Source organism: Brienomyrus brachyistius, chromosome 3, assembly GCF_023856365.1.
Source record: "Brienomyrus brachyistius isolate T26 chromosome 3, BBRACH_0.4, whole genome shotgun sequence".
Classification (NCBI taxonomy): domain Eukaryota; kingdom Metazoa; phylum Chordata; class Actinopteri; order Osteoglossiformes; family Mormyridae; genus Brienomyrus; species Brienomyrus brachyistius.
The window spans coordinates 2,966,694-2,980,638 of NC_064535.1; the positions used below are offsets into that span (position 1 = coordinate 2,966,694).

Here is a 13,945-nt window from a genome sequence, read left to right on the forward strand (position 1 = left end):
TTCATCTATTCTTTTCTTATTAGCTCTAAATACTTGGAACTTTTGGAATCAGTCCAAAAAAAAAACGGACACCTGTGATGAAATGAGTCTGTTAACAGATTGAACGGTTACTTCGACCCTGCCACGATGCTTGATAAATCGATAAAAGATGCACCTGCAGCTCTCACGCTTATTTCCCGAATGCACGGATCACGTCAGACGGCTTGAACAAACATTGTGTTTAGTTTAACTGCTGATTTCTTTAAGCTGAGCAGCTGACGTTGAGCACTGACAGGTGTAGTGAATAACACTGATTATCTCATGATAATGGCACGTGAATGGGGTCATTATGCACTACACTGACAAAAGTATGGGGACACCCACGGTAATTTTTATGACGTCCCAGTCTAAATGCACAGGCATCAGTATGTGGCTGGTCCCCCCTTTGCAGCTATAACAGCTGCCACTCTTCTGGGAAGGATGTCCGCAAGATTTCGGAGTGTGTCTGTGGGAATTTTGCCCATTCATCCAGAAGAGCATTTGTGAGGTCAGGCAGTGATGCTGGGCGTGAAGGCCTGGCTCGCAATCTCCATTCTAGATCATCCCAAAAGCATCTGATGGGGTCAAGTTCTTCCACACCAAACTCACCCATCCATGTCTTCTTGCTTTGTGCACTGATGCACACTCATGCTGGAACAGAAAAGAGACCTTCCCCAAACTGCTCCCCAAAGTTGGAAGCATAGAATTGTCCGTAATGTCTTGGTATGCTTTAAGCATTAAGAGTCCCCTTCACTGGAAATAAGGGGCCAAGCCCAAGCCCTGAAAAACAACCCCATACCATTACCCCTCCTCCATCAAACTAGAGTTAGCACAACGCAGTCAGACAGGTAACGTTCTTCTGGCATCTGCCAAACCCAGACTCGGCCATCAAACTTCCAGACAGAGAGGCGTGATTGGTCACTTCATAGAACATGCTTCCACTGCTCCAGAGCCCAGTGGCAGCCTGCTTTACACCACTCCGTCCGATGCCTGGCACTGCGCTTTGTGATGTGAGGTTTGCATGCAGCTTTTCAGCCATGGAAGCCCATTCCATGAAGCTCTGCCAGCACGCAGTTGTTGTTCTGGGGTTAATGCCAGAGGAAATTATTAAGTTGACGATACGTTGGTGACTTTTACTCCCAGATTGTTTGTTGGTCAGGAAAGGTCCTTAAAGGTGTAGACACACTCCGCCTCAGTCGTATTTATTTGCATGGGAGAATGTCTGCTCCCTTTGGTCTTCTGACAATCCACAATGATCTCTTCGGTCTTCTTGCTGTTGAGGGTGAGGTTGTTGTCAGTTGAACCTCCTCTCTGTAGGCCGACTCGTCATTATCACCGATCAGTCCTATTACCATGGTGTGGTCTGTGAACTCCATGATGGAGTTGGAGCCATCGCAGTTGTGGGTGAAGACGGAGAAGTGGGGCTGAGCACACAGCCCTGTGGAATGCGGGTATTCAGGATCAGGGTAGGGGATGTGTGGTTATATAGCCTAACAGACTGAAGTCTGTTGGTAGAAAGTCCAGTATCCAATTGCAAAGAGAGGCGCTGATGCTGAGGTTGCTGAGTTTAGTTACCAGATCGGAGGGGATGACAGTGTGAAATGTGAAGCTAAAATCATCAAATATCATCCTAACGTAGGAGTTGTTCTTGTCCAGGTCTGTTGAGGCACACTGAAGAGCTGAGGATGTGGTATCCTCTGTTGACCTATTGGGCCGATAGGCAGGCTGACAGGGATCTAGTGTGGGAGGCAGGCTTGCTTTGAAGTGAAGCAGAAACAATCTCTCAAAAAGCTTGGTGACGATAGGGGTGAATGCAATGGACTTGTGGAGGCATGTGGAGATGACAGCCCGGGCCAGTGACAGGTTGAAGATGTTACAGAAGACCTCAGGCAGTTTCCCAGCGCAGGCTTTAAGCAGACGCCATCAGGACCGGCAGCCTGGCGTGCGGATTGTGCAGCAGGAGGGGTACGTTTGAGGGGCTGCTTGTCTGAGGGAGGGGCGGTTTGGGATGCAACAGCATCACGCAGATGGTTTATAAGTTATGGCGGATCGGTGTATGTGGTGAAGGGAAGTGGAAGAATAAGCCAAATGGCCTTACAAGGCAGGTTTTCTATTTTGGCCTGCAGCCTTTCTCAAGCCTTTGTACATGAACAGCCATTTTAGGTTTCAACATGCCTGATCCGTTTAGGCACCGAACCATATGCATGAGCACCATGTGCATGAGCACCTGCATCCTGACATGCCGCACCCCCCCCCCCCCCCCCCCAGGGCATTTAGACCTATTACATTACATGTTTTTATTGCCTCATTATGTCTGTGGTAAAAACACAGACACAGGAACAGGGTTACATGAATCTGCGTAAAATATGAATCACAAATTAATTTTACTCAGATTCCAGATCACAATTTTCGCTCATGATTCATTGAGCAATATATTTCTCTCATTGTTATTTAGTATTACATATTGTCTTGATGACAGTGGAACAAAAAATATGTAGAGATGTATAATATGTTGGTTAACACAGATTAAAAATATTGCCCGGGTGACATTCAAACTTTAGCAATATTCAAAGTTAGCAGCACCGGAGCTAAAGACACAACTACTGAAATAATGGAGACGACTGCATTGGACAGTCTGCCTTTTTCCATAGTGGAGGATGAGGGAGCTCGCCACTCATTCACCACTTATAAGAGGCCTCAGAGGACCGGCCTGCGGCAGGTTTATAGCACATTATTACACCTGGTCTGCAGATTATCTTTCTGAAAAATAAACAACGACGTGACGTCTTTCGACTGATCGGCGGCAACAAACCGTGCAAGTTACGCAAACAGTTGGCCGGCTGTAATGGACACGACATCAAAACTGACAGCGAGAAAGTGCTACAAGAATCTGATGTGACTGGGAGGCGGAGAATCGCTTCAGAGAGCTAGGCGAGAATGCCATTTATTAGTAAATAATACAGATAGCATCCCGCAGGGGCACTTCCTCCGGCTTTCTGTTCATTACCGGTCACTGCACACAAATAAATGATCCACAATATTACCACAGACATCAGCATTTATGTGCTTCAAGTCTCGCCAAGACAAGCCGTGGGAATTATACCGATGATTAATGGTAGAAGATAACAAGCTGATGTACACAGAAGAGTTATCTAACCATAACTCCATGTTTGCGGTAGCTGAGTAGAAGACGAACAAGACATCTACTGAGATGATCAGCTGACCCGACTCTGCCAAGTGGCTGAACTCTTCCTTATGTTCTCCAGCAAAGGCTTTTGGGACTTTTGACCCTCCGTAATGACAGAAACCTGCACCATCCAGAGAGCTGCTGAGTCCATGCCCATCTCAGCACCCGTGTTAAACGGCATCATATCGCACACATATTATGCAGTCAGTGGGCCTTATGGCCATGACATCCATATGCAAGAATACAAAAGCTAAAGTTAAAGTTACCAGTGCGGGGGAGGGGAGATGAGTATTCTCCGAAACAGGGGGTGGGGGGGGTCAGGTGGGCAGCAGGATATTTAGTGTCCTCACAGCCTCAGAGAAGAACCGGTTGCTGAACCTGGCCATTGGTTCACCTCAGTTCAGGTGAAGCCACGTCCCTTGCTTGCTCTCTGAAGCATGGCATGAACAGAGCTTCAGCAGAGTGGCACTAGCCGAACGCCACTCCAGCATCTCCTGAGCCAGGTGGCTCTCAGCCAACCCGCAGGAGCTTATGGTGTGGTAGGATGCATCATTCCTGCCCTGGGTGATCCCAGGTGCATGCAGCCCTGCGACAAGTTTAACCAAACGTAAACAAGAAGATGACATGGTCGTTATTATAAAAATGATAAAAATCACCATTTAAATCATAAAATGGATGTTGAGTTTAGTTAGACATCACAATCACATCACAGTCTGACTTAAATAGAACTGGTCAGATGTTTAGCTTTGAGGTATATTACAAACCCATACATCCACTTTCCACAGCCACTTAGCCAGTGCAGTGATTTGGTGAGCCTGGAACCTATCCTGGGAAGCACAGGGTACAAGATGGGGACAAGTAAAATAGGGCACTCACTCACACCATGGGCAATCCAGAGATGCCTATTCACCCTAAAGCAGATTGTTGGACTGTGGATGGGCTCCAGTCAGAACATGGGGGGAATCACACAAACGTAGGTGGGGGGGGGGGCCTGGAGCATGAAGCACCACGAAACTCTTTGTTTACCGTGAACAAAACACCCTTTTGTTTACCTACATCAGGGCTGTTCAAATCGGGGTCCTCAGGAGCCAATCACTGCTGATTTTCCAGTCTTCCTTTGCCTTGTGAGCCAGTTGTGAAGCCTCTGTAGCCAATCAAAATCAGTAGTTATTAAACCTGGGAGAAGTGAAAACAAGGCCCGGATCTGCATCATGGTAGATGCTAAACACTTAACTTTCAAGTTACAGCTTGTTAAAGGATGTGCGTTTAGCTGGATAACTACAAAGGCAGGAATGATGCAATCTTTTATTGTTGATTTTTTTTTTTTACTTAGCAGACGCTTTGATCCGAAGCTCCATAGATTTTGAGAAAGCAGAATCAGACAATCCGAGGACTAAAGGCCTTGTTCATGGACTCGTCAGTGTAACCACTCTGCCATTCAGGGATTTGAACCAGCCACCATCTGAACACAGGCATCACATTCCTGACCTGCTGAGTCACACACATTCCCACAAACGATATTATCTTGATTGTGATGGCAGTTTTGTCCAGGTGGGAGCATGCTCTATGGAGCATGTTAATAATATTCCCTGAGTGGGGGGCAAACCCAGCCCCCTAGTGGCGAGGTGCCAAATTCTAACCACTAGATGACCAGGAACTTTTACTTTAATTCTCAGAGGATTGACTCTGAGTTTGTTTCAGAATAGTAACCATTTATGAGGCCAAAGTACTGAATAACAGAAAATTACAGAATTGCTTTCTTATGTATACATACAGGAAGTATGTCGCTGTCACATATACAGCCCGAGACACGCTTATAGAGCTCAGAGCAACTGCATGGATTGGAGCACAGGCCCAGACATTTATAAGGCAGCCTGGGAACAGCTCTCCCATTTACGGGTCTTGCTCAAGGACCAATAGAGGTATGATCACGACTCAAATGGGCAACTGCCGGATCCCAGAGGAGTAAATAGTAGAATCACACACCTCCACATCAGCTAGCTTTTTGTGGGTGAGGCTGTCCTGACTCCCTGAAATTCAGCAGACAATCTACAGCATGACTTAGCACACAAAGCAGACCAACGTTCCCAAGCTCCTTTTAAAGGCTACTGTCTGTGGCCTAATATTCTGCCTGCTCCAGCTTGGTGCAAAAGTAAACTCACTGAATATTTTACGAACGTGATGAATGGTACAACTGTCTGAATACAACCCAACGGTAAGAGAACGGCACCGTCTGCATTTCAGTGTTTATCTTGCTTTTAAGGGCACCTCTCAGCAAACCGCGTAGTGCAGTATGCCTGCTGAGAGCATTTCCTTGTGTTTATTTAACAGACTGAGACGTTTATGTTCAACAACGCAGCACTACTGCGAAACCGATAACCATTATAAACCAAATGACATCACCTCTGCGAACATGCGATGCAGATTGCTTGATTTCATGAGCAGCGTCACTAATTAGCAATAACCTTTTACCCTGATTAAGCAGACTACAAAAATTTAAAAAGCAGCACAACCCTTTATCTAACATGCATGAATTAACGGATTGTTAAATTTACAGTAGATGAACAATGCCAGGGGTGTCAAACTCCAGTCCTGAGGGGGCCTGGACCGCAGCTTGACACCACTCACTTAGGCGATTAACAACTGTCGCTTACTGGTTTCCGTTTAAAACCAGGGCACTCAAATAATATTTTTTTCAATACGTCAACAGCCCATATAATTGTATGTCGAGTCGCCTAATTAGTATGATTTTTCAAACGGGGAAATTGGAACCTCACGTCACAAAAAGCACATCATCCATGTATTTATTTCAGCAAAAACTGTGATGCTCCTCAAACCGGGTAGTTCAAGCAAATTATGTCTGAGCAGGCAGATTGGGGAGTTATTACTGAGGTAATATTTATGCTGTCACGCAGGTGAGCTTGCCTATAGTGCTCTCCGCTAAATCACTGAAAATTCAAAATAACCGATATTGCAACTTCGCGGAAAGTTAAAATGTGGTCGATTATTAGGTCTTGTACGAAAAAATAACGTACTCCACGTAAATGTTACTTGTTTAAAAAGGATTCAGACATAAATCCGCATTAATTATGTTAACCCACTTACATTCTGTGAACGCTAAACTCCGATTAGCATAAACAGCGCGTCGTTTAAGAGTTTTAATGGAATACCACACATTTTTCTAAACATTTGACCTTCATGGTAGATTCACTTTTCCGTACACAGTTTAATGCAGCGAGTGAAAACTGCTGCAAGCAAAACCCATACAACAGCACTGCAAATCATTATCGTGTGCATTCTGTTTTTTTTTTTTACTTTTCCGGTAATTTGCATTTCTGATTTGTCGATTAATTACTGTTTTTTCCCCAAATATGTTTAGTCATTTCTGAATGTGTGTGTGTGTGTGTGTATATATATATATATATATATATATATATATATATATATATATATATATATATATATATATATATATTTTTTTTTTTTTTTTTTTTTTTTAAATGAATAACTGAATGACATGGTGCTCTTGCACCTCCGCGTTCTTGATCAAATCGGATTTGCAATTCTGGCTTCAGCTTTTTGTAAGATTTTTATATTTACAATCCGCTCCAGTGGTAGCCCATACTCCAAAACCCCAAAGCCAGTTTGTAATAGTGGCGGAGCGGATTTGTCGGAGTATGAGGCTCAGTCTTCGCCGCACCTTCTCACAGACCCAGTGTGTTAATTAGGCAACTGCTACTTCGGTCGCTTTTCAAGCGGATTTTGTTCTGCAGTCTCGTCACACAATCGAATCTCTGTTCCTTAAAGTGACAACTGACTGTCTGTTGTAAAAGGCATATATAAACTAAATAAAATAATGTTTAAGTCCGGGCTGAAGCTGACTAATTATCCGCCAGTTTTTAGAATAATGCCCTTTGAGATTGGTAGTTTTCCATTTGTTTTGTTTTTGTGTGTTAAAAACCGTACCATAAAATGTATTAAAACTGGGGATATAGTAAGTGGAATAGTTAGTGTATCACATGGTATTGCGCTTTGTAACAGACGCATTGACACTGAGAAAATAATTTGTTGTCATTTTGGGAGAAAATGCATTGTTTGTATAGTACGTCAATGAAAAAGTACCAGGTTCAGAGGACATTTATTTAAAAACTATACAGTAAATTCCTTCAAACTCAGGATAAAAGGCGCTTTCACACCGAAGTCCCGGAACCTGGTCCCGGTTTAAAGTCGCTGGGCTTCCTGACATCTTTTGTAGCTCCTGACAACTTCCCTGTGTCCCTTTCACACCGCACAGCAGGAACTGACACCTTTATGCTAAATGAGCATGGGAGACGCGAAAAGCTCGTAAGTTAAACTTCACGCGTAATTTCATGCGAAACTACACCGTCTCGCCAAAACAATGGAGGGTAAATAACTCGTTTTGTTAGTTTTTAATAACGTTATCCCGTTAACAAGCGGTTTATATTATTGTTAATGTTTAATGTTAGAGGAACACGTACACATCATCAGATGTATCTAAATGGATGCTTTATAATCACATTTTTACCTGTGCAGAGGTGGGCTTGATGTTGTGAGGAAATAAATAATGAAATTCTGTACAGAAGCTAGATGGTATGGCAGCTCAGTGAGGGAACCCCAAGACAGTCCACTTTTTTGCTCCCTCTCAACTCCCTCCCAGACAGTCTACATTTTTGCTCCCAGGAGCCGGGAGGGAGCAAAAACGTGGACTGTCTGGGCGTCCCCGAGGGCCGGGTTGGGGAACACTGTGTCACTTCACACCTCCAGGTTTGAGGGGTGATTCCTGCCACCACCACCTGTGGAGTTGGTCTTTTCCCTTTATCATCTAGGTTTCTTCCTGCACTTTGAAGACAGATCCCTGCCCCCTTCACAGCCCAGAAGACATTTATACACATGTACATTTCAGTCACAGTTATTATTGTGTTATATGTCAAAGTCCCTACAACACTGACCTAGACAGGTGGTTAGAAGATGGATGGGTGTCATGGTTTCTTCAGCGTGTTGTAGAAACATGTTGAGCACGCATGTGGTCAAACCACCAGCAAGTTCTGGCTGTAAGAGCCTGCCAAGTAGTTCCAACAAGATTCCAATGAGGCTTAGCCCACTGAGTGTGTGGCCCAGTGGGCTAAGCCTCTGAGCCTGTTATCAGGAGGTTGCTGGTCCTTGAGCACGGCCCTTAACCCCCAGCTCCCTGGGCACTGAAATGGGTGGAGCCATAAGTAGATCTTCGCCATGAATATCATGCTAAAGCACTAGCACTGAAGTTCTCTCTACACGACTGTTTAAGAACTTGTTACAGGAAGTAGTGTGAAACAGATTGCACTACCAGAAGGTGACCACCTCGGGGTGACAGACTAATTCCCTCTTAACTGTGGAAATTTTCTGTAAACAACGGAGAAACATTGTGTCAGAAAGTCATTCAGTCAAGGACACTCAGCCGGTCTGTTTCTTGTACTCGGGCATTGCAGTAGTCACAACATAGTGTCATAGTCATGGCTATCAGGGGAAGTATGGTTCTTAGGAACAAATGGAAAGAAAATTGAGATAAGTGTACAATCCTTGTAGATGATGGTTCAGGCAGTTACCCTGTAGGGGTGTGGGGTTCAATGCATTTACATACATTTTATTTAGCGGAAGTTTTTGTACGAAAAGCAACATGCAAGTGAGGCAAAAAGCACGTTACAGGCATACATTCTGTCAAGACGTCAGCTGGACATGAGCAGCGTGGCTGAGTTTCCCATAAAGGAGGAACCTGGCAACAATTTCCAAAGCCTGAAGCTAACAGGGCTTACTATTCAGCCAGTAGAAAGTACAACTTTAAGAGTAGGAGTGGTGTTAGGATAATGGGAGACTTCCTGGAACAGATGGATCTTGAGGCATTTTGTGAAGGGGGAGAGGGAATAGCCCCAGAATATGCAATTCGCCTCTTTGTGTTTTTCTGAGTGTGTTTTGGATACTCAGCTTAGCTCCCACTTTCCAGGAATTGCTGTGAGGGACCAGGCTGAGCAGGCTGCCCTTCTTCTGTGTGTGTGACTGTGGCTTTTTTTCATGTTGCTTTTTGTGACCTGTTTGACAGACCGGTGTCAGTTCTGGGGAATACTCTGCTTCAAGGCGCCATGCCACATTTTTCTGAGACAATCATTTACTTTAATGCTAACTAATGTAAAAATGTATGTAGACTAGCATTCCGCAACTACCAATGCAAACGTTTAAACCCAGGCCTTTCAAGGGAGAATGTAATACTGCAGGGAAAACTTGGCTGCCCCGTAAACCCAGTGGAGATTTCTCCGGAATACTTTGTAGATACTCGGTATAAGCCCCTCATTCATGCCCCGTCGTACAAAGGGATTTGAATTTTCCTGGGAATACTTGCCCCGCCCCCACCTGACTGGCACCCCCGCCTGACTGGCACTGGTCACTTATTTTATTACTCATTCAGTGCCACACTGTATGCCACCCTTTTTTCTACTGTATTTATATATACACATTCCACTGTGTCCTGTGTTTTGCACTCTTTCGATCTGCACTGCATTTTGCAGTGTAAGCCCTGCACTGTAAAAAATGATTTGACTAATAAGTCATGGTAACATACTTCTCTCATTTACTGCAACATAAAACAATAATTTATGCAATTTCAACTCAACTGTATGAGTTTTCAGTGTTACAACTCAGGTTTTTAAGTTTTTTAATGACGCAAACAGCGGATGAATAATTTTTCAGAGCGAGGTCATGAACGTGACCGCAAAGCGTTCGGGTGAAAGACCAGTGGTGGGATCTGATGTGATTTGAGGTGAGTGGATCCTCTTATCAGCGATTATAACTCAACCCGAACATGTAGTTAATCAGGATACCAATTTGTGACTATAAAGAAATGATATTTTGTATGTAGTATTATTTATGATTACTTAATGATTTTCTTTTAATTCAGTGCGTGTTCTCTTGGTTGAAGTGTGGCTAATCGCAGTTTGTGGGTCGCGTGGTTGGCATAAACCCAGGGACGGATTACGGACCGGGCTAGCGGGGCCGCTGCCCAGGGGCCCTTGGGGTGCAGGGGGCCCATGGGGCCCCTAGCCCAAAACAATTTGCAAAGCTTATCAACAATGTATTTCCGTTTGTCTATTTTAGAGGGCCTACATTCTTTGATCCTCTGCCTACAAGGGCCCCTGACCCTATAGGGAGGGCGTTTGGCTGCCAAGGGCCCTTGAATTGTGGTGGTTGTGGTGGTGGTGCTGGTGGTGGTGGTGCTGGTGGTGGTGGTGGTGGTGGTGGTGGGGGGGGGGGGGGGGGCCTCGCAAACGTTTTTAATAATCCGTCACCTGCATAAACCATTGTATGGCTGTAGGCTATTACAACTTTATCAGACATTATTGGTGAATACTGTTTGTGCTGGTACTGTTTGAGAGAGGATTTGCAACATATCGCTTTTTTTACATAATTAATTCGAACTTTTAGTTTAGGACACCATTTAAAAATGGAAAACCGGGGTTCGCTTTAATTATAGACCCCGCGAATCTCAGAGTTTTTATATACCAGTGTATATATATTTTAGACAGACTATCCAATGAACAATTGAATATTTCCTAACGACCGAAGACACTGGCAGCTTTAGGCTTGAGCACCACACCCGTGCACATTTTTTCGCGGTCTTTGTAAGTCAGCTCGTCGGCGGGTGACAAGCGAATTTACAAAGCTTGTGAAAAGGGGTGCGGTGCTCGTGTCTAAGTCATTTGGAAATATTTTCTTTATTCAAAATCTGACATCGAGAAAAACACTGTTCATCGGATAGCCTGCCCACATGTAGCTCTCCCTAACACATGCCCCTTAAAATGTCCAACGATCTTGTTCACCCCCTCCACACGAACCCCACCACTGAAAACGAATACCTTATCCGCAGCCTGTTTATTCCACCCCAGTAAGTTGCCTGACTAGTGAATATTGTAATTATTTTAAAATGCATACAGGATGACACTGACACTGAGCACCTCCTGCCTCATATCAACGCCCAGTATTGTGGCATTTTCAAAAATATGCTGTATGTGGAGGTCAGAGCTGGGGGTGAACTTACACTTCATGATTTAACCCTAAATAGAATGATTTTCTTTTGGTGGGGGGTTGGCACCCTATTTTGTGGGAAATTGGGGGTCTTAATATGTACTGAATGTTTTTACTTACTGTACTATTTCTCTCCTTCTCAGGGTAAAGTGGTCTACAATGCTGCTGTGAGTTATCATATCTGAAAGCGATTTCAGAGGCCTTTAATTGAAAACATCCCACCAAGCATTGAGGAGCTATGCCAAGTGTTACGAACGAAGCTTGGCCTGAGAGGCAGATTCATTTTACAGTTCGCTGATCCAGAATTCAATAATGAACTGTACAACTTGACTGACATCAAAGACCTTCCTATGGAGCTGGCAACATTAAAAGTATTGTTCACTGCTGATGCCTTTCTTTCAGATTCTACCTTGGACACATACAGCCCACCATCGATCTGTAGTGGGGATTCTGGGGAATGGCCTGATCCCTTCTTGATTCCACAGTTCTCACATGATGTGGAACTTCAGCTGAAAGAAGCAAATTGTAAGTATGCAATGGATGGATCTGTGATGGCAATTCCTAAAGGTTTGAAGACTGATATCCTTGACACACTTGCAGACAGTATGACAAAAATTAGTGCCCATCCTCAGAAGCATCATTATGAGAGTGTAGCCAAAGCACTAGTGGAGAAGCACCCCTGTCTGAAAGAACCAGGGTATGGAAGAGGATGGTACTCATGGTTTCACAGCCTGAAATTTAATCTGGGAAACTATCGGCAGAAGTTAGCTGCAGTAGGATGTCCTGAGGTGGTAATCAACAAAAGAAAAGGAGGAGATGCAAAGGGTAAACGTGTGAAGAAGTCAAAGAAGGGTGAAGTGAACTATTTGCCAGATCCACCTGAAGGACAGAGTGAAGAAAATGGAGAGGAAAAGTGGAAGAAGATGGTGGCTGAAATGCAGAAAAAAAGATCCTGATCCTCAGCTTGTGGATGAACTGACATTTTCACAATGCAGGCAAGAAATCATTGGAGAGCAGCCACTCCCTGCAGAGGTTCTTAGCAGATGGCCAGCTCTCTTTCTTGAGAGACAGGTAAACAATCGCACAATTGTATATTAAGTCCACAATGAGATATGAAGTATGTTGCGTGCAAAATGCTGTACTGTATACTGTTTGTCATCTTCACAAATGTTCAGAATGTTTGGCTTTCATGTGTTGTTTGCTGTGTCCCAGGTTAGGGCAGAGTTCAGGAGAGTCGTCATTACAGACATTCTTCAATCTTTTCTTGTTGGACTTGATGTCCCGGTCCAAAGACTTCTGGAGGTGTACAAAGCAGCAACCAAGTCTGTAAAGAAGCAGGCACTCAAAGACATTTTGGACTGTCTTGAGAAAGATGTAAGTGTAGGAGTTCATGAAATTTGAATGCGGCACTATTATGTTTGCTATAGCATTTTTATCTCTCCTGCTTATTTTCTGTCTTGTAGGACACCAGTGAGAGGAGAAGCACTGCTGCCTTGGTTGGTCTGCCACACTACATATCCCAAGATCCATCTGACGTCATCAGGATGTGTGATGTAAGACCAAATGTCGTTCTGTAATGTATAACTGTGATTAAGGAGAAAATGTACTTTCTATCTGGAAATAAGTAAACCTTTTGAAGGCAGGGTGTGTATATCCATTTCACACAAAATGATACTTATACCTCTCTGGTTCTCACTCCTCAATGTACTTGTAGACACAAATAGTGATAGACAATATTTTTTCTGCTTTGCAAGGCTCATGGTGAAACAGTGGATCTGGCCATGAAGGGGATGCAGGTCGGACTGCTTATAGGCTACGAAGGTGCCGAGAAGGACGCTCTTCCAAGGGAGGTCTTTGACATGGCAGCTGTGGTCGAGGAGACCATTGTTGTAAACAACCTCAAGGACGTGCCCTGTAGATTTGCCAGGCTTATGGGCATCATTTACTGCGTGAATCTTGAGTATCCACAAGCCATGAAGTTCTCGTTTGAGTTCCTGCAGAGAGTGGTGATGAAGATCCAACCAGACCAAGCCTCTGCCCAAGTACATGGCTTAAGTAACAAGCTCCTGAGGTACAAATTGTAGAACAAGTTTGCATGAAGGACATTAAGGATGAGTTAACTTCCTAATGTTTTCATTTTCATTTGCCTTTATTGAGATTCTAAAGAAAGCCTTTGTTGCTGTTCTCAATTACATGGGCATTTTGGCATTTCTTGGGAAAAACAATGTGTTTGGTGTAACGTTGAAAATAAAGCTACACTGTAAAAAGTGATCTGGGGTTTTAGTCAGATGGGCTAGTGTAATCATGCTGAGTGAACTCATTGCTCATTGTGACTAAGTAAGATCAGTTAGAACAACTCCAACTCACAAAAATACTCATGAACTCAAAATATTTCGTTCAATTAACTGCAAAAAATGCGTCGCAATCCGCATTTTACATAACACGCATGCGCACTAATGTTGCGCCAGGGTCACATGACACACAAAGCCCGATGAAGAAATTGCCCGCCATTTCGTCAAAATTGGAACCACAATGCTGTTAACAAGCAAGTACCTGGACTCAGTTTATTAGGAAACATAGTTAATTAATAAACTATTCTGTCTTACACGGCCAGTTACCATAACCTTTTATCCATATTTTATATTTAGTTCGTTGTGGTTATTGGACATA

At 43.9% G+C, this 13,945-nt stretch overlaps 1 protein-coding gene and 1 long non-coding RNA gene across 6 annotated transcripts; one reads left to right on the forward strand and one right to left on the reverse strand.

Moving 5' to 3' along the window:
* Window positions 1-3,489: 3,489 nt before the first annotated feature.
* LOC125739126 (uncharacterized) lies at window positions 3,490-8,300 on the reverse strand. Its single transcript, XR_007397063.1, has 3 exons — window positions 8,176-8,300; window positions 4,262-4,349; window positions 3,490-4,032 (listed from the first exon to the last, which is right to left on the reverse strand). It is a non-coding gene; the product is annotated as an uncharacterized LOC125739126 (long non-coding RNA).
* Window positions 8,301-9,216: 916 nt separating this feature from the next.
* On the forward strand, window positions 9,217-13,525 carry LOC125738014 (uncharacterized). 5 transcript variants are annotated; one of them, XR_007396588.1, is made up of 7 exons: window positions 9,227-10,013; window positions 11,419-11,442; window positions 11,678-11,800; window positions 12,271-12,346; window positions 12,488-12,649; window positions 12,739-12,828; window positions 13,030-13,525. XR_007396588.1 is itself a non-coding variant. In XM_049006458.1 (4 exons), the coding sequence occupies exons 1-4, from the start codon at window positions 12,176-12,178 to the stop codon at window positions 13,357-13,359; spliced, it is 753 nt and encodes a 250-aa protein (XP_048862415.1). In that variant the 5' UTR covers window positions 11,826-12,175; the 3' UTR covers window positions 13,360-13,525. The 5 variants fall into 5 exon arrangements, 1 of the variants encoding a protein (XP_048862415.1); XR_007396591.1 differs by having other exon boundaries at window positions 9,217-10,013; window positions 11,419-11,800; XR_007396590.1 differs by lacking the exon at window positions 9,227-10,013 and having other exon boundaries at window positions 10,940-11,442.
* The last annotated feature ends 420 nt before the right edge of the window (window positions 13,526-13,945 follow it).